The sequence below is a fragment of the Cavia porcellus genome, unplaced genomic scaffold (genome assembly GCF_034190915.1).
Source record: "Cavia porcellus strain 051 isolate PalLab524CR breed Dunkin Hartley unplaced genomic scaffold, mCavPor4.1 scaffold_31, whole genome shotgun sequence".
NCBI lineage: Eukaryota > Metazoa > Chordata > Mammalia > Rodentia > Caviidae > Cavia > Cavia porcellus.
The window spans coordinates 13,599,297-13,624,688 of record NW_026947514.1 but is presented as its reverse complement, the minus strand read 5'-3'; the positions used below and the strand labels follow the sequence as shown (position 1 = coordinate 13,624,688).

Sequence of the window (25,392 nt, the reverse complement as noted above, 5' to 3'; positions counted from 1 at the left end):
AGGGCCCTGGACTCTTCCTCATGGACCTTGTATACATCTCGCAGAGATTTCCTTTAGAAAGTTTTTGGCCATACATTATTAAGTGTGATCTTAAACATTTAAACTTTAGTACAAAATTTTCATGTTGCGGACTGAGCAAACTTGTAATTAGCGCCCACATCTGAAAAGCTATGGCAGCACAGTAATCTACCACCATCCATGCCCTTTATAAGCAAGGGCCCTATAAACTGTAATTAAACAGCTGACCATTACCGCAGCTGTGGTGGCTTAATGTCCTATTCAGTCGGGGCTGTTATTCAAAGTAGCATAGACTGAGCAGCCCGTAAATATTTAGGCATTTGTTTCTCATAGTTTTGGAAATTGGAGTTCATGGTCAGGGGGGAGCCTGGTTGGGTTCTGCTGAGACCACGTTCCAGATTGCAGACTGCTGATCACCCATCGTGTCCAGAGTGACGAATCTCATTCATGAGGGCTCCTCCCTCACAGCCTAATCACCTCCTAATAGGATTTCACACAAATGCAAACAGTCCATGCATTTGGTAATAGGTCAACCCGCTAGGCTGAACTGCATTCTCTAGACTTCCCTTCTGTATTTGTTTATGATTAGGGTGAGCTCCAAGAGAGATTCTTACGGGATATTTGGAGGACAAATGTGAGACAACTGCTGCTTTTAGTGCGCATGTGGACACACACACACCCGCCCCATCACTGTGTGCTAGCTCGCTCTGCTGGCATGAGACAACAGCTGGCCCTTCCACCCTCCCCTAGGTCACCTCCAGCTTCTCTAGTCCCAGCCATCACCAGATGTGTATGTATATTTAGCTCCATGGTAAACGAGCTCTTTCTGTAAGATACCACACCCCCAGCACCAGAGGCAGCACTTGCTGACAGGCCTTCTGTCCTCGTGGGCTTGGGTTTGCTGCTTCCCACTTAGTCTTTCTTCTTCTGGCTTCTGCTGGCCTTGTAGACATTTAGTTTCAGCATCAGGAAATAGTCTTATAGGAAACGGTCTTAGCAAAGAGAATAGTCTTACAAACACCGCTTAACCAGCCCCACCGCTGTATAATGTCAAATTCCTGAGATAGATATTTTATAGAACCTCTTAGTTCTATGTTTCTGACTGGCACACCTGTGTCCCCCCAAAGCCACCGTTTCATTATCACTTCATTGGTTGCTTAGGCAGTTTCTGGCTTACAGCAGAGCATGTGTCATCCAGAATCCCACCCTCTAGAATCCTGTGTCTTACACAGGAGCTCCATACCTCAAAGAATCAAGGTAAATGAAGTGCCCTTTTCTAGTGATGATGCCACCATCTAACATCCAGCAACAATAGACTACCCTAGAGCACTGAGGGACAGAGCAGAAGGAGATAAGGCAGAGGGCAGGACAAGGGCAGGGGACAGTGTGAGGACTCCACTCTTGGTGGAGGTGGATCCTGAGTGGAGAACAGAAGCTAGAACTCCTCGGGCCTTTGAGCAGCAGCAGCAGCAGCAGGTCTTTGTAAGCTGCCATGCGGTGTTCCTGTGCCTTATGAACCGCACTAACCATTTACTGTACACAGAGATTGCTGTCCATGTGCCACCCACAACTGGCACAGGCAGTGTCACTTTGGAAATGCAGTCCCATCTTCCTGGCAGCCCCAGGTGCCAATAATTCAAAGTATTACTCAGAATATAAAAAAGTATTGAAGATGATATTTCAAGTGATGTTGATTTGTCACCTAGACAACCTACGAGCAACTGTCAGTCTCTCAGTGTGAACCTGAGAGTTTTTAAGGTTCCATATACTTGCAGTTCTCTTAGAAGCCAACTCCAAAGGAGGGGTTGGAGGAGGCCACCTACAAGGGAGTCCCCTTGGGCTCCATTGATCCTTTTTTTTGAAGGTAGTAAAGTACAACAGAACAAGACAGAACAAAGCCAGTTGAGACAGTGCAGTGAAATTGGTACAGAACTTCACAGCAGGTTACCGGGATAACAGTAATAGCTAGCATAGTATATCTCGTTATCTTCACAATGGTTGTCCTTTCAATCAGGTATTGCAAAATCAGTCCAAATACAGAACGTTATAAAACCTATCAAAACAGAGTATTGAATACAGTTCATCAAAACAAAGCAAAACAGTGATAACAATACTTGCCTTCAAAGAGATGGTAGAAGGAAATCCCCCCTATTTGCTGTATTGCATACAGTCATCCTCCCAAGAGATGCTCAGACCTCTGCTTCCCCTTTGCTAAGGTGCAGTGGGAAATAGGATGTTTGATTCTCAGCCCGCAGGCCGGTAGGCTCACGGCTGCTTACCAGGGAAGCGAGCGGGTTGCTTTGTTGCCCAGCTCCCTAAGTTCCAACAGTCTTCACTGATCTTTAGAATAAACCCACAAACTTTGAGGTGTGGAGGAAACACGTCTTGTGAAGAAAGGATGAGAGCAAACTTTGCACAATGTGTCTCTGGCCTGAGTGTTGTGGGCTGACAGTCAAGAGGCTTCCCCATGGGCAGTGATGATCCAGAAAGTGAGAGAAACTCATAGGAAGAATACTCCAACTTCACACTCACTGGGTAGTTGTGCTCTTATACCTGTATCTTAGCATAGGTGGTTACCTTTTAGGACTAAAAGGTGAGAACCCTAAAAGCAAAGAGCCTCCTTGACATTTGTTTGCAGGGAGGGAGGGAGGGAAGAAGGGAGGGACAGACAGTCCCTTGCTCTGTAGTTCAGCCTGGTCTTTAATTCACTATGTAGCCCCAGTTGGCCTTGAACTGCAGGTGATCCTTCTGCCTCAGCCTCCCGGATGCTGGAATTACAGGTGTGCACCACCATGCCTAGCCCTTGTTGAACTTTTATTTAAAGAAAATATTTTCCCCTCAAGTCACAATACCTCTTTCTCATAAGCATCTCTTTCTTTGCATTTTCATCACTATGGCACCCAGACAGGGACAGCCACCTTCATGATAGTGTTCCCTGAGCATCATAAATAGCCTATCCATCCTTATTGTGGTCCAATCAGGAAGGCAGTAAGGTCCCTCAATACACTGTTGGTGTGAGAAAGCATCATCGCTTTAAGAGTTTTCCTAGCTCTGATTCCCACATTCCGCCCTGTGTTCCTGTGGAGCTCTGGATGGAAGTCATTCTTTTCATCTCACTTGATACCTGCTTTGGGGTAGCTGCTGTTCCAGCCATATCGACATCACCAGAAAGGAGGCTGATGCACCTGTTAGTGAATCTTGAAACATTTGCTATCCACAAGCCAGGCTAAGGGTTCCAAAGGGCTAAGATTTTACTCTGCTTTTTAAAAATGGAATACATTAGGATAAGCCTAATTGGAAAAAGAAATGCCTTACAGTGAATTCATGTTGATTAATGAATCACCTCTGCAGCATTTGCAGTTAGAAAAAAAAAAAAAAACATTCTCAAACAGTGCTGGGGGCTTGGAGTCTCCATTCCCGAGTGTCCTGAGTGTGTACCCCAACTCCCACACAGGTGCTGGGGAATGAACCCACAGCCTTCTCACTGAGCTGCATCCCTAGCCCTTGTTCACTATTTTATTTTATTTTATTTTATGTTATTTTATTTTATTTTGAGACAGGATTCCCCCAAGTAGCTAAGTTGCACAGACCGGGCTCAAACTTTTAACCTTTATACCTCAGCCTCCCAAAGTGTCGAGATTACACACATGCGCCACCATGCCCAGCTCCTCTAGTTCTTTATAAAGGGTGTGATAAATTATTGTAAACTCTATTCAGTCTGCTTCTCTGCAGTTCACTAGTATTTAATTGAGTGCAGTTATCAGACCTCCTTCTGTCCTCCCAAACTCCTAGCCTCTAGCAGCCACTATTTACTCCACTTACACAGTGGCAGCCTTTTTAGCATCAACATGTGAGCACTGTGGATGTGTTTTGCTCCTGGTCTCTTTCCTTCTGCTGCACTGTGATCTCTTTTTAGCCATATCTGCCAGTGTTTGTCTGTATAAAACATGATTCCAAATACACCATTTCTTTCTGGAGAGAATTAGCAATCTAGTGTCCTCAGAACTACTTTTTCGCCTTGAAAGTAGAAATTAGCACAAGCTGGGCAAAAAAGAGAAGGACAAAAAGAGATACAAAGTTTAAGATGCTGCTTACTCTACATAGTGTTAACATAGTTGTTCTTGTTACTTTTGTTGTTTTTCTTCATTGCAATCTTGTTTGTTTGGAGTGGCACCAGGGATTAGACCCAACGCCTCTTGCATACTACACAAGTGCTCTACTACCAAAATGTCCCCCAGCCCTCTTAAATACTCTTCTGTACTAGAAAACCGGAGTCTTATCTATACCAAGCTTATAGAAAGAGGACTTTAGACTCTCCCGAAATTTTTTTCTAAGGAAAGATAATTACTTTAATAGCTGCCCTCAAGGAAAAATGCAGATGAGGGTAAAGCTGTCCCAAATTAACAATTAGACAAATCTAAGGATTATAGCACAGGAGGAATTACAGTCCCTTTTCAGAAATGCCACATCTCTGCTAGAAACTGAATAAACGTGATTATAGCTATATATGTTTTGACCCACGGTCCTGCAGCTGTGAACATACGACCCTCACTGAATCAGCCCTCTCCGTGTCCTTGTCCCCAACAGCGCAAATCTGTCCAAGGCCGCATGGGGAGCGCTGGAGAAGAACGGCACCCAGCTGATGATCCGCTCCTACGAGCTCGGGGTCCTCTTCCTCCCATCAGTGTTTGTGAGTTTTCCCTTCTAACCGTCTGTTTGGCCACATGGGAAAGGAGTTGACTTTGCTGTTCCCAGCTTTCTACTTTCAGTCCCAGTGACAGGCCCAAGGTCAGCAGATGGCAGGGCAGAATGCCAACCCAGAACCTGTGCCCTTAACCTCTGGGCTGCGCCTAGGAATTTACTACTCGTCAGGTATAGCGGGAATCCCAATCAGATTGACCAGTGAAGTTAATCTGAATATTGAACTAAATAAGTGTTGGGAAACAGATGTGAAGCTTTAGCACCAGGTGGTAAATGGTGAGTCACCAACAGAATGCACCATCCAAGCATGGACATTGTAGGTGAGTGTAATTGGAGGACTTAGTTGGGCAGCAGAGGCCGGAGGATGGAGGGAAGAGCACAGGGCTAAAGGATGAGGTTGAGAGAAGAGCAGAAAAAGCATCGCACCCAGAAGAGGGAGGGGCAGCTGCAAAACTGGGAAGCAGAGAAGCTTGAGTCATCAGGTAGTTGCAGGGTTAGCAGAGAACGTGCGTGCGGTGCCTCTGAGTCCCTGGAAAAGGACCACGTTGGAAGCTGTCTCTCAAGATGGCCAGCACAGATGCTCATCTCCCAGGTTTGGAATCATGCACAGCTCCTGCAGCCGAACACCAGATGAAGTGGCCTGCTGGCATATGAGGACCATCTTGTACAAGCCATATGTTGCTCTAGACACTAGAATCACATTGGCCCAGGGAGGCATATTCCCATCCCCAGCACTGAGAGGCTCGGATGCCCAGTTTCTCCCATCCTACTTCCTCACGCACACTCTGGGCTGCACTCATCAGTGGGATGCAGTAAGAATGGCCCACGAGATAGCTGGTGCTTTTTTTTTTTTTTTTTCTTGCTCTTTTCCCTTTTATACCATTTACTATAACTAAATATAGGTTAAGACACATGACACAGCTCCACTGTGAGCCACTTTGCCTGAAAGCGGATTTAGCTAAGGGGATGCTCTGTGCTTGTCTGTGGACCTGAATTGGACAGTAACACATGGGATTCAGTCTCAGGGGTGCTGGAGAACACCTTCCCTCCCAGCTGGCCCTGAAGGTCTCACTGATTATCTGTCCTCACCTTGCTCTGGGAAGCGACTCTTCCCTCACTCTCGCTCTCCTCTCCTTGCCAATCTCTATCCTCTTTCTCCTCAATGCGTTCACTGCAAATCTGGATAACTGGCCTGTTGAGGGTGGAGTTATGCATGGTTCAGCCCATTTTGTTTCCTTCTTACAGAATAAAGCAAGGAGGTGCATAAGCTGCTTACAGCTAAAGGCATCAGCTTTGGCAGCCCTGGAAGGTAGATGGTTAGCTGCTTTTTAGGCAGGGATGTGCCTTGAGATTCCCTAGTGAGAGGGGGGCGTAGTCCCAAGACTGATCTCACGATCTCTTTGTGATCTTCCAAATTTATCACAGCTTCTGGGAAACAGTGAGCCCACAACTCTAGGATCACAGTATTCAGTGTTGTGCTGTGATTATAGTGACTGGCATTAAACTGAGGCTAGAGTGATCTCCAGTAGTAACTTTAGTAGTGGAAGATTCCATGCCATTCTAGTTTGGCTTTTATTAGAAGGATTTAAAAATTCTGCTCTTTTATAAGTAACTGTTCTGCCCTGATCCTTAGTAATGAAAAGGTTAATAGGAAAGAAATATATTGCCCTTCCACACCCTCTAGGTTCTTCTCAGCTGCTAATTTTTAGCTCAGATATTTATTCTATGTATACCAGGGAAGGATAATAGATGGAAAAAATAGAAATAACTGCTTAGAATATGCAAATTGATTTTATATTGGCCTCTTATTTCTACATTTTTGGAAAAAGAAACCCCCTCCCCATAGCACACTTGAAGTAAAATAGAGATTTTATTTATGAAGTCATCAGGCAAGAAAATAAAAAAAATAAATTCTACCCCATTTGTATTATACCAAAAGATTCAAGAGATAAGCCCCAACCAGGATAGCTAGATGATTCATTGTTACATTTGAGAGTGAATCTTGCTTAGCAAGCGTGAAGTTGTGAGTTTGATCCCCAGTACCAAAAAAAAAAAAAAAAAGATTGCATTTGTCATTCTAAATCTTTCATAGATGTATCAAGAACAGTGTGGTACTGGCCTAATTCTGTGACCATTTATGTATTTTCTGTATGCTTTTTCTATATCTGGAAAACTGAAGAGAGAGATAACAAATAAGAGGAAAAAAATAAAATAGGGAAAGAGACAGATAAATAGCACTGAATATATATGCCAATCAGCTATCTAAAGGAGAAATTCCTTATAGCCTTTCAATGTATAAATTTAATCTAATTCACTGTTTCAGGTATATCAAGTAAAATATATAAAGTCCAAGTTAGAAAGAAAAGCAAGCACATAAGCAACCACACTAAGAAGGCAACGAATTCTCCTACAGTGTGTTGGCTTGTCTTGAGCTACAGAGCCTGGAGCTGTACTTTACAGCTGCTTCCCCCTAACAGTGGTGAGGACCCACAAACTGTCTTGTTCCCAGCCGTTTTCCCATCTCACTGAGCTGCCCTTCAGTTGTCCTAAATGACTTGGGCGAGGTGCAGAAGTTAGGTGTTGTGACACGTACTCAGAAGTGTGTGACTTTGGCCCTCCCATGGACTTGTGGTTCATAAATGTCAGAGAAGCACCCTGTACATGCATAGTCAGGGAGGCGAGCACCCCGGGGGAGCATAACCTAAGGCGAGAGGGCCTTAGTGTTCTTTGAGTTGTTACACAAACAGCAGTTGAAGTCCATAAAAAAGGAAGAAACTGTTGAAAAATACTCGGGAAATTCATAGAATCAAATCATTGAACAGCAAAGATACGGAGAGTGGGCCAGGCCAGCTCTGGGGACTTTGTAGCCCACCTTCTCCCTATCACTGCAGCCTTGGCTCCGAGTCCCAAAGGCTGACCACCCAGCACTTCGGGCAACTTCTCGGACTTCAGCTATTCACTTAATAAATGCCTGGTAGAGTTCTCTCTTGATCTTAAACTTAAAATGTGTGCTGTCAAGAATGCAGAGGCAACGTGTTTCTTTCTTTCAATTTCCCCTTCAATATGAGTTAGACAGGGCTTTTGATGCTTCTAGTTACACCTTTGCCAAAGAGATTGGCCCTGTGGAGGTCCCGGCCCTCCTTCAGGCTGGACGGCATCCAGAATCCCTTCTCAGGACCATCCCCTCCTGCCTTCTGGGCAGAACTCCATGTCTCTGCCACCCACATTTCTGAGTTATCAGCACCCAGAGCTACCTCCTTTGTCCTTCACCAGAGACTGTCCGGATCACTGTGTCCTGAACAGTGACCTGAGACCAGCATTACAGTCAGGAGTGGCACAGCCTCAGACAGCACAGGTGGCCCCCGAGAAGGACCCCTGCGCTACACTTGCCGTAGCCCCGACCAGGGCCTGTCATTTGGCAACCAGGTAGCCACATGACATAAAACTGCCTAGAGCCCAGAAACAGGTGGAGGGAGAACCAGCATGTCCCATTCCATAAAAATGCCACTTGAAGCCTCTAAGGTTGATCTGGAAGCTGGTAAGTCCTTGGTAACTAAATAATGGCCTGTTCCTATTTTTTTTCCTGCTTTTGTTCAAGTGAACACATCCGTTAATGCATCCTCTCAAGATCAACCAAACTTGTATGTAGAGCATCAGTAGTTTTCCCATTGATTGGGACAACACTTTCAAGAGCCTTAAAGATTAATGTCAAAATACATTTGACTTATTACACACATGACATGTATTGGGTGCCTAATAAGTGCCTTTGTTTTAAGTCAAAGACTTTATTCTGTTGATACCAACTGATACCAACTTACCAATTCTGTAATGTTCTCTGAGTGCTTCTTGCTAACGTATTTAACTTTTAAATTAGACATACACACCTGTGGAAAACCTTAATATAGGAAAGACTCTGTGATTTTGAAGATCAGTGGCTGTGTATCAAGCACTAAGGCATCTGTGTGTTTGTATACCAGGGTGGTGGAAGAATTTCTCTTTGAATTTCATTCCTTTTACTGTTTATTGAATGTGGCACACACTGTGACCAGAGCTCCTCCTGCTTCTGTGCACAATGCAAGTGACCATCTTAGCATCGATGACCAGTGTCCTGTAGGTTACCCAAGGGTCCCTGCTCTTAGCTTAGAGCTTCTTCAGAGCCCAAGGTTTGTTTGCTGCTGAGGTGGTGGATTCTCTGTTTTCTGTAGTCAGAATCAGGTATTGCAATCCAGTCCCCACAAGTCAGGTGTCTACAGGACCTCACTCTCCAAATTGCACCTTTCCCTTTTCTCTGTTCTGGTTAAACTGTGTTTTGTCTTTTCATTCTCAAAGACAGCACATAGTAGAGGCATATGCATCCTTCCTAAGATGGGGGCTATAGCTGGAACAACTAATACCATTCTGAGAGCTGCAGCTGAGCCAATGCTTGACCTCTTTCTCCATAGCTGAGCTCTTTGCTCTGTTCCCACACCATGACTTCTGTCTACTTGCCACCGGGCTTACCCATCACTTGGCTCCCAGGAGTCCACAGCTGGGCAACAATGTTTCATGAGTCCTTTCTTGGCAATGTCTTACATTCTCCCACTCAGCTGATATGCCACTGGCCTCTCACTCTTCCTCATCCAGTTCCTATATCCTGTCTCATCTGCCCTGCCAAAGAAGTCACTGTCTTCTCTCCCCTGGACTCACTGGCTCCTCCCTCCTCATCTCAGGTTTCCTTTCTGCTCAATGCTGTTTCTGCCCACATATACTGGTCTGCATTCCTGTGCCCTTCAGCCTTTAGTGGTTCCCCTTGGCCTACTAGATAACATCCAGATTGCTTTGTGTGACTTCAGGGTTCACCAGGAACACTTCTGTAAGCCTGGGCTCTGGTCACTTGATGAGCATGGATTGAGACCCTTAGTCACTGTGTCATCCTGGGGTACTTCCCTTCATCTCAGCCAGGAACATGGAAAGAAATTGGAAGGAGACTGGATGTGAGAGAACACATGGAGCAATCCCAAGCACCAAGAAAAGAAACTCTCTGGGACATACAGTGGGAAGATTCAGGAACCTGAGAGCTGTGGTAATCACAATGACAGAAAGAGAATGGGCTTGGAAATGGGACAGACCAGAACCAAGGTCCCACTTACCAACAGGGTAATTTCACTTTGGTAGGTCTCATTATTCACCTCTGTCCAGGGGGGATAGTACAGTAACTAGCTCAGAGTCATGTGAGAATAAGAGGCAGGGTCTGTAGAAGATTCGTAATAGTACTTGCTCCCTAACGTGTGCTCCGTGGAGGCTATGGTTGACAGCAACAATGGCAACAGCAGGTACAGCACCAGGAGAAGTTTCAAGGCCTGTGCTTCCTAGGCTTTCAGTCAAATCAGAATGCTGATGTCACTTCCGGGATGTTGCGTGGCTGTTGCTTCTCATCCTCCTGAGTTGTGCTCAGCAAGCCCTTTGCACATGAGAACCATCCTGCAGAGCCCAGGCAGGAGAGCACTCCTCTGGGGGATCAGAGTCTGCCTGGCAGGAGTGACCAGGTGCCACCACCTCCCCATGATTCTTTCCCAAATACTTAGTCCATTTCTGATCAGCTGGCTCCTCCTGTCCCTGTTTTACCCAGAAAACCTGATCCCTTGTGGATAGGGCTGTCTCACTCACTGCTGCTGCTCAGGCATGACACGTGTCAACAAAACGAGCAGCATCTCCAGCTGAAATCTGGGCAGGCCTCTTGCTTGCTGCGATGGAGCCAAGCTCCCGAACCAAACAGTCTCCGGCATTTTCCCTCCCAAAGCTGTGGAAAGGAAAAGCCAGCAATTTCTCCTGTGTGATATGTGTCCGCCCTCTCACCTGGTGTTTTATAAACGCATTGTCCTGGCTGTCTTTTAAGCATCTGTGCCTGGGAGGGTGCCTTCCACTGTTTTGTAAAATGCCACACAATACCACCATGATATATAAATAATGGTAATTAGGAGCCAGCCTCAAATTATTTGATGTCCAGATTGAAGGGAAAAGTGGTACTTTTTTTTTTGGTATAATACCCTAGAATTTGGATCAAAAATGGCATTCAGGAAGAAAGCATGTTGCTTCCTGTCAGATTCGTATCTGAGGTCAGATTGCACAAAATGGAAGCCTGGGTCAAGACGTGTAGGGCACAGGATTTAGTCCAGCCCATGAAGAATCTTCAACTGCCGTGATACTGATGGAAGTAACAATTTGGGAGAAGAGACATATAAATTTTTTTAACCTAAACCTCCATCAAGTATTTAAGGATCACTAATTGGGCACCACTTCCCAACCTCTGACCCCTTCTACCAGAATTTCCAGGGCCTGGCCCATCCTGGCATGGGCCTGCCTTAGCACTGATTCTTGATTTGCAAAGACTTTTGTTGTTATGGTTTCTGTGCTGAATGGGACACCACAGGTGGGAACTTGGTGGAAGCAGCATAGGACCAAGAATCAGAAAGACGGGGCTACATTTCCAGCCTTGCTGCGTTAGATAGCTGCGTGGCCTTGCACAACTACTTAAACTCTAGATTTGGATCCTCTGGTGTAAAACATGAATATATTTACAGTTATAGTAGTTTATTTCCGGGAACACTTATCACATGCCAGTGATAGTACTAAATTACATATCCTTACAAATTACATCATTATCTTCATTTGATAAACCAAGGCCCAGAAAAGTAAATTAATTGTTTAGGGTCCCACAGCAGGTAAATAATCTACCAAAGTAAGAGATAATAATTTCCTCAGCTCTAGAAATGTCAGAAGGAAGACGTGAGGAAGGACCCAGCCCCATATCTGGGAAGGTTGATGGCTAAGTAGCCCCTGGCTGAGTGGGAAAAATAGGGAGTAGGGAGGACACCGTGATGACCTTCGGTGACCAGGCCCAGAGCCTTCTGGGGTCCTTGGTCTCCCAGCCCACTTCCTCCTCTGCCCTACCTTCCCATGTCCCTGATTTCCATTTCCTTTTAGTCTCTTTTCAATTCATTCCTTTCTTTCCACAGATACCCTTCATCCAAAGTCACCTCACTTTGTGTCTAAACTTTTTGCACCACTAATCTTGTTTCCTTCTCTGTCCTTGAGTGGCAGTGACTTGGCCTCCTGCTCTAAAGAGTCCCTGCCTAAGTCACTGTCCAGGCTGCTGCAGGCAGCCTTCATACTGGGACATTTCTCTCCTGAAGCCTTCTGCGGCTTCTCACTATTGAAGTAAGGGCCACGTTCCTTCACCAGGGTCCTGTGGTTTTACAAGTGGCAGAAATTCAACCTGAACAAGTGTAAGCAGCAAACAAAGAAGATGGGTCCCTTCAGACAGGGCTTGAATGCTGGCCTCCTCCTCCTCACAGTCACACCCTCAGGGTTCTGGTGGGCATGAGGGTCCCCTTAGACAGTTCACCTGCCATCCAGAGTCCGACAGCCAGGGAGAGATTCTGCTTTAATAGGTACCAGCCGACAGATGTCCCTCCTCCTCCATTTCCGAGCCTCTCCAGCCTGTGTGGTTCTCCGTGGTACGACCCTCCACCCCCAGATGTCCCTGCTGTGTGCCTTTCGAGTTCTGCCCTGGATTATGCCGGCCTATTTTCTGATGATCTTCCCTACCGTCACTGTGTTTACCAAAATTACATCAGTTTTTCAAAGCCCAGCTAAATTACTGTTTTCTACAAAGCCTTTCCTTATCCTGCTACTGGAAATGGGTCATTCTTCCCTTTATGCCTGGCGCTTGTGCCAGGCATGTTTGACATACATCCTCTCAGTGCGTTTGAGACAGCATCTCCACCAGAGATGCTGCAGCTCCACACCTTTCCATGGGTCTCGACGTGCACGAGCCACTTCCCCCCACGTAGTCCATTTGTTTCCATGCAAACCCAGCAGAGCAGGGGAGGTCTGCAGCTCAGTTTCTTCCACGCCCACTGTGCACAGGGCTTGTGCCGGGCACAGAAGTTAGAAACATTAGTGAGATGACCATCAGGAGCTCGGCCATCGCACTTTCACAAAGGAGGAAACTGAGACCAGCACATAAGCAGCCAGCAACCTGTCCTACCAATCATCACAGTTCCTAGAGCATGCAAAGAGCTTAGCCATCCTTTCCCTACTCCTCCCTGACCATGGAATGTTCTCCTTCCCACTCGTACTTCAAGCTCTCCTTCTCTTCTAGAGTTTAATGACCCCCCCCCGCCAACTTAGGGAGGGTTCGTTCAGCTGACCATCCTCGACCTCCTCCCCCAAGTCCTGCTGCTAAAGCACCTTTGTTCTTTCAAGACTCTCGGATGTTCCCACAGTGCTTGCTACAAATGTCGATTATGTATCTTTTACAAATATGCTTACTTAATGTGTCCTCCCAGACAGTACACTCCATGAGGACAGGGACAGCCATGGCTCCTGTAGATCACATGCCTCACCTAGCCGGGAACTTCATTAGTCCCTTCACTTCTGGGCCTTTGCCCCAGACTTGTGCCAGTGGGGACCCCAGGATTGTAGTTCCAGCCAAGCAGAAAGAAGCTCTGTTGACTTAAGCAAATCAGAAACATGGGCATCTAGTGACCAGAGTTCCCAAGGTCCCTGGGTCGAGGTGTGGGTGTATACGGGATCTTGGGCTACCCAGGAAGGAACTGCCTGAGGAGGAGTGAGGGGCGGGCCGGAAGTGGAGCTCATCATGTGTTGAGTTTCCCATCTTCTGTGAAATCTTAGCCCGCTAATCCAGGCGGGCTGGATCTGACTCAGTGGGGAGAGTGCTGCTTCCTGCGAGCTGCTGTCACTGTTTTCCACTTTCACCTGGGCAGAAGTCATAGTCAGCACCTTGTCTTGCAGTGTCCTGTTGAGCTTGTGTTCCATTAAACAAATAAGCCCACCCACCGCCACAGGGCATTAGCAAAGAACAAAATACACAATGACAAGGAACAGGTGAGATAAACTTAGATTATCCTTTTAGCTCCCCAGTGAGTGAATGAATGCTAACATCAGCCTTGCACACAGCCTAGTAAGCACCAGAGTCCAGGCTAGGACTTCAGTCATCCGCGGCCAAGGTCAGAGCGACTCTTGCCTTGTCCACCTCTGCTGCACCTGTGCCCAAAGTCCCCTAATTTACATGACCACAGAGACCAAGAACCCTGGTGCTCCCTCTTTTCTTCTTCCCAAGATGATGACACTGCTTGGTATGAGAGTATTTAGAACAGGAGGGATGGGTTTGTGTTTGAACAGTGGGCAGAGGCGTGAGAGACAGTTGGACAAAGTAGAGTGCCAGAGTGAGCCAGGGTGGCCCAGAGGATGTCCCTGTGTGGACACCTGGGGAGTAGCATGAATGTATTAAGCATCTGCACAGTGCAGGCCTCAAGGGAGAAGAAAAGGCAGCACACACATCAGCCAGGGCAGGGCCACCTCCACCTCCACCCTAGTGCACACCTGAGATCAGCACCCTGCTCGGCAGCTCATGGAATAAACCTTCCATTTGGTAATTACTGAAAATTTTTCATTTTTATATTCCTACTGGAACACTTTCATTATACATGAGAGCAACTTTTATTTCTTACTACCGAGCCGGCAGTCTGTTACTATAGCAATATTGAAAGTATTTTGAGGTATTTTTATACGGTGAATTCTACAGAGTCCCTGCCAGCTGTACAGAGCATTTAGTGGAATGGGCTGTAACCCCCAAAACTGCTTCTTCTGATTGTCTCACATCTTTTGTTAACTCTTGAAAACTTTTAATCCCTGAAATGTAAGCCTTTTATTTTTAGGAAAGAAAACAGTTTGGGAGAGCTACAAATATATTCGTTAGAATAACGATATAAGATAATAGACATAAGATAATAGCTCTGAAAACACTTGGGTTTGTGGGGGATGTCAAAAGGTTATGATCATTTCTTGGGATGTTCTGGTTCTTTTTAGAAAGTGAAATGCAATCACGGATTCTCTCTGTGTGTCTGCAGGGCCTGGACAGCTTCAAAGTGAAGCAGAAATTCTTCTCTGGCAGCCAGGATCCCACAACTGCCTTCCCTGTGCCGTACGATCTGCCCCCGGAGCTGTACGGGAGTAAAGGTGAGACGCAGACACAGGGAGCTATGGGTGGCTGCATTGTGTTAGAAGCAAACAGAGCCCAAGAGATGCTGCTGGTCTCTCAGTGGGAGCCTGGTTCATGGAACCTTTGGAAGGTCAGGTTTGCAGCATTCTGTCTGGGCCACTGGAGCTGCAGCCCCCAGCTGTTTGGTCTTGAAACCCTTTGGCAGTCTTATGATTACTGAGAAGCCTGAAGAGCCTTTAATCACATGAGGCCTCATGTCTATTTATGTTTACTATATTAGACTTTAAAGCCAAGAAATTTCTATCAGTTTACTAGTTTGAGCCAAGCATGGTTGTACAGGCCTGTAATCTCAGCACTATGGGAGGCTGAGGCAGGAGGATCACAAATTCAAACCCAGCCTGGTAACTTAACCACTTGGTGAAACCCTGTCAATCTCACGACCTCAGCCTTGCCGAGAAGGCGCTTACACCACTGAGCTAAATCCCTGGCCCACAAAAAAAATTTTTCAAAGGGCTGGGATTGTAGCTCAGGGTGAGGGCCTGGAGTCCAATCCCCAGTACAGCCAAAATAAAAATAATTAATAAATTGTAATATTTTTATCACTATCTAAAATTAGAAGAAAAACTAGCAAGCAAAGGGTTATTTAGTGTGTTTGCAAGCCACCTTGTTGGCCTGAGAGCTGTTGGGCTAGACTGCTGTCTGTCTGTCAGTCTCGGTTTGTGGCATCACCCCACCTCTGCACAGTTGCATGGACGTGATCGTGAGCACAGCAGTTAATGGCTGAGTGTGGTCCACCTGCCACTCTTTGAAACTGCTGTACTAGACAATGGATTTCCTGAGGTCAGTGGTCAAGTATGTTTCCCCATAGAAAAGCCCTAGGGATATCCACAGAGGTACCCCGTCCTGAGGGCCAGCTGGCTAAGGTGCACGCCTCCAACCCCCAGCCCCACCGCCCCACACCTGCCTAGGTGCGATCCAGCCTCACAGAGGGCCAGGCCACCCACCCTCACACAAAGGAAGTGTGAAAATAGGACATAATCAATAATTCACAGCAGCAAATGCTTATCACCAGAGCCCACATATTCCTTCCTGGAGGCTAGAGACCTACATGAGTAGCGAACTTCTAATCTGCAAATTTTCTGTGCAAGTACTAAATCTGAACAGGTACAGGTTTTTTTTGTTTTTTTGTTTTTTTTGATTGGAAAGTTTTAATGATATCACTGCATTAATATTCTAAACTCTCTTTCCTCGAGAGAGCTGGCCTCGCCCTGGAAGGCCTTCTCTCGCCCATGTGGTGCTGCCTGGCCCCTGGCAACTTCCCCCCCTTTCCACCCCGGGGGACCCACTTCTTAGATCATATTGATGCATCTGTCAGAGCCTGTCCTGTCTCCTGCTGTCAGCCTGTCATCCTGCCTTACAGGCAACTTTGTACCCCTCTGATCATTCGTGTCGACAGTAAGTCCAAAGCATTCTTCTTTCTACTCTTCTGAGAGCAGCTGTGTTCTGTCGTGTCCACCAAGTTTGTTGTATGTTCATGAAGACTTTTTTCTATTAGCAAGGTTATATAGATTTTATCAGAATTTCAGGGAATCTGATCATCCTACCTGCTGCCAAAAAATTAAAATGGAAAAGCATGCCTTAAAGCCAGGCTATGGTCACATGCCAGCTCTGCAACTTCCTAAGTGGCCTTGAGCATTACCTTTCTCAGCCTTTGTGTTTCTCTCTGCACAAGAGTAAAATAGGAGTGCCTACCTTACAGGTTGTAGTAAAAAAAAAAAAACCTGAGATATCTATAATGTGCTTGACACTCTCTAGCTTAGAGTTTACATAATTGTTCTTATTACAGTGGCTACTACTACTGCAGAAAAAAACAAAGCAAAACACCTGCCATAAAAAGTTAGGGCAAGACATCTTAAAATCAAAAAAGTGATCAAATGAAGGGAAGCAGAAACTGAGAAAGAGCTATCAGGAGCCTGGCTCTGTGTAGTAGTTGCTGTTTACCCATCCTCCCCGCAGGTCTATGCTGGGCCTGCTGTGCGCAGGCACTGTCTGGATGCCTGGGTGTATTTTGGAGAACAGGCAGACCCAGGTTGTCTCTCCTCAGATTGTATACAGCCAAACCCATTAGGCTCCTGGGAGTAGTGTTTTCGAGAAGTCTTCTTCTAAAGCAAAATCACCAATTTTAAAAATTTATCTGATTGTTAAAAAACACCGAGAACCTACAGGGTATAGGATAATGACAGTGCTCAGCCCCTGCAGTTGAGATAGTGATAATTATAACAGCAGTTAGTACTGCACTAAGCACAGTGGCTGCACCAGGAGCCAATAGGAGCCTCGGACATGAATTATCTCATGGCCTCCTCCCAACTGCGTGCTATACTGTAGTGCCGCCCCCAGTTCCAGACAAGGAACCCAGGACACTCACTCAGGTTAAATTGCTACAGTCTCACAGGCAGACTGGGCCCAGCCTCCGTGCCCCTTTGCCATTGCCCTGAGCTCCCTCTGTGAGCACTGAGTTCTGGAGTTGGTAGCAAAAAGGCCTAAGATTTGCATGATCCAGCCATGCGAAGACAGGATAGAGACAAAGATATGGAAGCCCCCCACCCAGGCTGTCCTTCCCAGCCTTCTGGCTGCAGCCATGACTAGACCTCCTCATTTCCTACCAGACTTTGCTCCTTTTTCCTCTTTGCAGTTTCTCTTCTCCCTGGAATCCATCCTGTTGCCATGTACACCTGCTCACGTCCCTCTCCTGTCTATGCTCTTACCATTGTATCCCCGGGGAACCAGGCAGCATCCCATCCCCTTCTGCCTTGCGTCCCAAACTCTGACTGCAGCCAGATCATCTTTGGGATTTGATACAACTGCCCACTGCCAGAACTGCACTGAATAACTGCACATTGTTAGGCCCACCCTGGCAGGAGCCCTGGGAAATGCAGTTACTCTAACAAGTGATTCTCTTGTGTACCAGGTTATAACGGGAACCACTCCGACACTGTGACTGTCAGAACACCATCCCCATGGCATCCTGCTCCTCTGGACTATAAGCTGCATGAGGCTTGCGTGTCTGGCTTTTCCCCACCCTCTGTCCCTAGCACCTAGCAAAGCCCCTGGCATCTACCTAGCAGTCAAATGTGCATATGGTCAGTTATTATCTCATGGAACAATTTAGGATTGCTTAATTCAGTTTCCTCTAAGTCACTTTTAATGCTAATTTCCAGCAGCAGGGGGTAAAAAGAAGCAGCCACACTCCTGTCTCCCTGGCTGTTTTTCTGGTTTTCCCTCTAGTTTGTGTAGCCAGCATAATGGGTGACCAGCCACTGTGCATACATTCTACTCATTTATGAAGCAGAGCTGTGGGGGATTTACGAACAAGACAGTTACCAGACCCCATTCTTGGTCATTATTGCCTCGTTTTGAGGAAAATGAGTAAATGGAGTGGTGATCTTGATGTTGCTGGTTAGTAAATGTCTGTATCACAAACCCACTACTGCAAAGAGCATCACTATTAACTGCTTCATTCCCTCTGCCTTGGGAATGCAGAGCTGATGTTACCCCACAGAGCAATAAGACTGGTAAATAACAGAGGCCCAGGCACAAAAGGTGTGTCTCAAATAGAAGAGAAGGAGGGTTTGGGTAAAGCAGTGAGGCCTCAAAGCTGCAGCCAGCACCTGCCAGTCCCTCAGCCTCTAATGAAACAAACACACAAAGCAGGCTTAGTACTGTCCAACAAGCTTGTTAAATTAACAAAGAGAGTTTGGTTTTGAGCTTTCCAGCCTTACCAAGGCCAAAGGCAGGCAACAGTGTTCTGATAATTTGTTGCCGGCTTTGGAATTCTTTCTTGCACATCCTGCTGGGTGCTGCTGTTTGCAGGATTGCTCTGAGATTACTGAATACAATCAGCAAGGCTACTGCAACGAGAGGGTAACAGACAGCACCATTTAGCAGCTATGCCCTGGGTGGAGCAGAAAAGGCCCAGAGAAGGTGATGTTGCAGTCCACTGCGGTAGCCTGGCAGTCTTTTAGACTTAGGAAGTGTCAGTTTACAGTAAGCACTGCTACCTTTCCAAGTTGGGGATTTATTTTTAATCCTTGTGATACAGTTAAAGCTTACCCATGTTATTACAGCTCTTTTGAAACGGTATGATTAGCAGTAGTGATGCATGGCAAGAGTGATTTGTGGAAGTTATTTTCAATTTCTGGGGAAAAAAGCAGTTAAAAGAAGAAAAATTTCTGTTTATGGAGCACCTGCAATATGCCGGGAACTTTCACAGATGTTCTCATTCAGCTTTAGTAATCCCTGATGGTTGCTAATGTAATAATTTCCTGGTTCACAGGAGGAATCTGAGATCAAAGCCCACTACCTTCACTAAGACGCTGGGCGGGATGGAGGTGGCATTTGGGCCCAGGTCCTCTGCCCACTCTGCAGTGTACGGTGCCAGGCACGCCAACATAGGTCTGCAGCCCTGTAGCAGAGACTTCGTGTCTCCGCAGCTATGAGTCTTCAACGATATTGACACCGATTATTATCATTGCTCTCTCTGGCTTCCTGAAAGAAAAGGAAATCGCTGTGGTGGGCTATACCTTTGCCATGTGTCAAATGCTATGTCTCCCAGGGGCCATGATGTGTCTCATTTATTCCTCATGACAGGTCCACATCAGAGGTGCAGATGAGGAATCTGGGTTTGGCTTGGTGAAGTGACTTAGTGTGACTCAGCTCATTGACAGGGCCAAGATTCGCCTCTGGGGTCTTCCTGCCTCTCCATGCTCAGTCCTGTGTCCTAACGTGAACCTTTGCAGTGTCTGCAGGGAGTATCACTGGGGGTTCATTCAGAATGCATTCCTTACAGGTTGCAGAATTTAGCACACATGTGCTTTTATCCCATCTGTGAGTGATTTTCCTGTGATCCTGTTCAAACATGTATATATGATGTGTTCTTTCCCCAGATCGGCCATGGATTTGGAACATTCCTTATGTGAAAGCACCAGATACACATGGGAACATGTGGGTGCCGTCCTGAGCCTCCTGAAGCCCTGTGAAATTTGAGCGTAAGACGCTGACCCCCCAGACACTGACTGTTCTTGTTTGTACTTGATGCTCACTTCCCTTAGAGTCTTACTCGCACCTCTATAAAACTTTTTGTAAAGGTTGCTCTGTGAACATGGGAGTTAAACTTTTAATGGTCATTATTGATATTCCTACTAAAAAAGTGCTATTTTCTTAACTCACTTTTTTGTACTTTGGAAAGAAAGCAATTAAACTTCATGATGTTAAAAAAAAAATATGTACGGATATAGATGTGAAATTATTCTCCTGGCAGTGTGGACTCTGACAGTGGTGTCAGCAGTTCTGAGTTTACACTTGATGTTTCTTCCCTCTCCATCTCCAAAGGTGCCCTTTTTCCAAACAGGAGCTTTTCAGAGAGAGAATGCGATGCTGTGCTCTCTCACTCCTGCCCTTTCTCTGCATTCTGCGTGTGCCTTGTGGAGGCACAGGACTGAGTCTGCAGATGTTGCTGGCTCCGTGCCTGAGGCTGGTGAGCTGCTTCTGTGCCTGGCAGGGTCTGGCTGGGGCTGCCAGGCCAACTCTGGAGGCTGGGAGACAGGGCGGCAGGGCCTCCTGCCTCTCTCCAGCCGAGAAGCTCTTTTTTACATGTTGGGGTTTCATCAGGGATATTATTTGTAATTTTTTTTCCTGCCTTTAAAAAAAGGTGTAAAAAAGGGCTGGGGATTAGCTCAGTAACACAGTGTTTGCCTGGCAAGCATGAGGTCCTGAGTTTGATTCCTGGTACAAAAAAAAAAATGTCAAAAACCACAGAATTAGCTTAACCATTTCATTTAACAGATAGGAAAACTAAGACTTTTCTGACCCTCACCTCCATGTAGGTCCCAGTGTCTACACCCTTGTCACCCAGGCCTGCTGCAGTGAAGACCTAGGAGGGGACCCCATGCTGGCAGCTGAAGCCAGTGTCACAGGAGAGCCAGTCCTAAGCAGATGCCCCACAGTCAGAGCCGGGTAAAGAAGCTGAGGTCTGGTGCTCCCATGTTGAACTTTTTAGGGACCTGGTAGTGGCACCAGGTTCCAAGCAGTGCTCAGCAAGCCTCTCCATTAGGGCACCTCTAAAATGGCTGCAAGTGGGCAGCCTGCTCTGGACAGGACCCAGTCCATCAGGACAGTGGCGTCAGTGGCTGTGTGGTTTTACTGCTCGTCTGTCTGTATGACTGTCCGGGAAAGCTGGTCAGGCAGCAAGGGTCAGAGTGCCCCGAGCATCAGGCAGGCCAGGGTTTGACGCTCAGCTCTGCCACCTGCCAGCTGGGTAGCCAAAGCCAAGCTATCTCATGTCTCCATACCCCAGCCTCCTGGGTCTGAGAAGGGTACACTCTCAGCCTGCTCAGGGCAGGAAAGGGGTGAGTGGCTGTGTCTGCAGCTGCTGCTGTTACTCTGTTCAGATGGCCCTCCTGTCCCTGGCACCACTGTCTGTGCTTGCCACAGATCTGTCCCTTACCCACACCCCTAGACACCCCAGAGCAGAGGAGCCCCTTAGAGGTGGTCGGAGAAGGCTGGGCATAGATCCACGGCAACACTGGGCCACTCACTGTCGGCCTGCACTCGGTGGATGTCAGCAGCACCGCCCCTGCCTGTGAGTGTGAGTTTGGGGAAGCCAGGGCCAAGCCCACCGGCAAGGTAGAGCCAACACACGTTTCCTCCACGTTGTTACTCACACACAGGAAATAGCGCCCTAAGAATAATTGAGAACATCTGGAATGCAAAAGGAAACCCCTGTGGTCCTTTTAAATGGAATTGGTAAATTACCCAGACTACTATTTAAAAAAAAAAAAAAAGGGACCATCCAACCTGCACGGTAATTTTTTTGAAGAAATTGTGCTTCAGTTATTCTCAGACTAGGGTCCAACAGTTACTTCTTCCCACCTGAGGGACACTCGTTCCTTCTACCTATGGGAAGTAGAATGGCCCCTTCTGTCCCCTTTCCCTATCTCCGCCACCTGTTGGGGCTCATAGGAGCACTGTCCAGTGGCTTTACACACTAAGGCAACCTTTAACAACGCAGGAGACTGTGAGAAAGATGCCCTTCTCTCCTCCCTTTTTTTCCCCTGTAAAAAGTATACACTATCTTTGTTGTTTTTCAGTCTGACTTAACATCCTTTTGGGAAAAAGCACATGTAGCCTAAATGAGGTTTCCACAGGAGATAATGGATTCCAGCAGGACATGCCGAGTGCTTGAGGTTCACAGAGAACTGCCGAGTCAGACACCTGGAAACCTGAAGGGATTCACCTGCCATTCTGGCAGGAGGACTCCCCGTCCCCCACTGCTCATGAGTGGTCACAGGAAGGGAGGGGTGGTTTTCCGCCAGCTTCTTGGGCTGAGGGAGGGCGAGCACATGTTTGAAATGTTTATTGGCTTGCTCCTGGGAAAAGCTGCCTGTTTTTAACCATACGGTAATGAAAGTCCACCTTGACATTCACTGGTTTGGGAAGTTATATTTCTTCATCACAGCTAAATAGTTCATGTTTTCTGAGTTCTTCCTATATACTTGTGCTTATGTGCTTTATACTTCACCTTCATGTCACTTTTAGAGGAATATACCATTGTGAGGCCCATTTTACAGATAAGAAAACTAAGGCTCAAGGGTTAAATCACAGCATTCCCTTATCAAGCAGTGGAACCAAGACTGCTGTCTCAGAAGTGTGAGCTTTCCTGTATCCACACCACACTGTATAGGTGGAGCTTCCTTTTCCTAGACCTGGGCCAAAACCTATGTGGTTTTCCTTAATAGAAATCATTAACATTACATTACAAACTATAAATATGGTTTACGCATCAGACACATTATGTTTAAGAATCTTGGATTTGATTTGTGTCAGTCTTTTTCTTTCATGTGAAATTATGTTTATTTTCTAAGGAAAAAATGCCTACAGTTACTTCATCCATCATGAAGCCATTGTTAAATGATCTAGATGTTTTTAAATTCAAAGCTCGGAACATGTGACTTGTTCTCATTACCAAAGCATTATAGGTATACTTCTTCCTTAAGAATTCATAAATTCATAGCTCAGTGGTGTAAGTGCAAGCACTAGGTCATGAGTTTGACCCCTGGTACAAAAAAGAAAAAGGAATTGATAAACAGACAATCCCTAGGGAATGTTTGCGTCTGCGTGTTAAGTACTTTGAAGAAAGGATTTAAATAAGCAGTCTTTATCTACCTTTATAAAACTCAGAAATTTTAATGATTGATTATACAACTTACATATGACAAAGTATGACAGAAATCTGCACAGGACTTCAGTGATGGGCAAGAATAAAATTGGTTAAATTACAGTGTAGGGCTTAATCTAAGATTGTACTGACTATCTGGTAACTATATGTTATATACAGGGTTGTCATGGTTTATGTCTGTGTCCCCCAGGCCTCATGAGTTTGCATTGTGTACTTGTGATTGGTTCATTGTCTAGTGCTTGGATTGATGGTGTCAGTGCTCCACCCACTTAGGGGTGGAGCCAGGATGTGATGTAATGGCAGGAAGAAGGTGTGTCTTGCTCTTTGCTGGTTCCTGCTTGCTGTTTGCAGCCACCATATACTGTGGCCTAGCCATGCCCGCCTGCCTTGGAGCCAACTGTGTGGACTAAAACCTCCAAAAACTGTAAGAAATAAACCTTTCCTTTCCCAACTTGGGCTTCAGGTATTTTGTCTCAGTGACGAGTAAAAAGTAACTAAGACAAGGGTAGATCCCATTATGATCTAATCTATTTTCCAAATTTAACAGCCCACTTCTTCCAAGCAGTAGCCAGGACAAAAATGGACCATAGGCTTTACCATTTCTTATTGTGATTTTAGCAACTAGTAAATTATGTCTTAGGAGGCCATGCCTTATATAAGAGTATCTGCACACAGAAGAGGAGACAGATGAGATCAGGGGCTACTTGCAGCCATTTGCTCCCTGGAAATACCAGTCATGATATGACCAGGACCCAATTCTGAGTCTAGCCTGTGTCCACTGATCCCTGAGCATCAGCGTCAACTAGCAGGTACTGACCTTTCTGTGCTAGGAGCTGTTCCATGTTGTCTTCATCATAACCTTATCAAGAAGGTACCGGGAGCACCATTTACACATGGAGAAACTAAGATTTCCAAAATCACCCAGCTGGCAAAGGCAGAGCTGGGATTTGAACGCTGAGCTGTGCTGCGCTGTAAGGACCCAGGTATTTGTGCCCAGACCAAGCATAGGAACAGGCTTTGTGTACAGGAAATGAAACTGCAGATACAGGACCAGGGATGTTTTCAGCCACTGTAACAGAAAATCATGGTTGGTGTGACAGAACTAACTAGCAGGACATGAAATCAACCACAAACTCTTGCATCAATATACAGAACGGAACTGCTGAATTAGTCAAGCCAGACAGAACTGTGGAATAGGCTCCTTTTGAGGTGGAACATGGAGAGCTGGAAACTACATTGTTGGGTCTTTCCTGTTAAGTTCTCCAGATGAAGCCTGTTTTCTGCTGACTTACTAGATGCTGTGGGTAAGGCAGAAGAAGTCGGGCCAGGTGACACAAGAAAAGGCAGCATTGAAGACACAGGAGGGGCAGAAGCAGGTGGTCCAGGGAAGGGAGTGCCGGAGTTCTTTAAAACTTCTTCTGGTAACAGGTTATAGGGAAGACAAGGCCCAGAACATTGCAGGTCTCAGGACAGTCTGTATTCTACATTTTACAGAGTTCCAGGCAACTCTAGCCAGAAGCCCATGCCAACTGTTGCATCTAAATTACTCTCTATTCTTTTCAAGCCTACACAAAGTTCACAGTAAAACAGTCTGACCATTGTTTATTACTTACATATCCACGTCATTGGGTCCCATGTCTGCTGTTCTTTTTGTGGTAAGATTTTCAGAGGGGCCCATTGCAGTTTACTAAGTGGAAGGCATCTGAACCCATAGTCTTCACACTTGGCCACATTCTCAACACCCCCCTTTTTTTTTGGAGACAGTTTTATTATTTTTTGAGACTTGCAACCTTGTGATCCCCCTGCCTCAGCCTCCCAGCGTGCTGCAGTTACAGATGTGCATGACCCAGCCCAATCCAATTTCATTTTTTAATTCACATGAATAAAGAGAAGCTGGGAACGAAAAGGTAGAGGAGAAATTGCCTCCATAAGGCATTTATTATGGTCAGTACAGTCATGGGTAACTATATACTGTACATCTTCATGCTGAAGAAAGTGGTATCTTCCATTTATTAGAGGGAAAATAAGATTCAAGGTCATACAACTAGATAATGAGTACAAAATGTGCTTCGTCTGTGGTATGGGTCTTCCCTGACTAGGCCAGCACATCTTTGAGACTCCAGGACACTGATAATCCCCTTGTGTGAGCTTTGTTTGCTCACAGGTTGGTTGGTTGGTTTTTGAGATGGGGCCTTGCTGTATAGTTGAGGCCTCCACTGACCTCACCATGTAGCATGGACCGCCCTCTCATGGCGATACCCATGCCTCAGCCTGCCAGGTGCTAGGATTACAGGCATGCGCACCTATGCCCAGCTTCGTGGTTGTTAAGAAATGACAACTAAATAATCTGTTTACACTTTACTAAAGTTAGAAGATACTATTTCGTCAACATTTTAATGGAAGTGATTTTTTTTTAAATAATAACAGAAGCCAG

At 46.1% G+C, this 25,392-nt stretch overlaps 1 protein-coding gene across 1 annotated transcript in view; it reads left to right on the top strand.

The window, feature by feature from the left end:
* Positions 1–20,004, top strand: part of Tdp1 (tyrosyl-DNA phosphodiesterase 1) — an 88,681-nt gene extending 68,677 nt beyond the window's left edge. The window contains exons 14-16 of the mRNA XM_003472471.5: positions 4,606–4,708; positions 14,634–14,742; positions 19,669–20,004. Of these exons, the coding sequence (XP_003472519.1) occupies positions 4,606–4,708; positions 14,634–14,742; positions 19,669–19,742 (286 nt within the window). The 3' untranslated portion in view covers positions 19,743–20,004. The remainder of the gene's footprint in view (positions 1–4,605; positions 4,709–14,633; positions 14,743–19,668) is intronic.
* Positions 20,005–25,392: the final 5,388 nt, after the last annotated feature.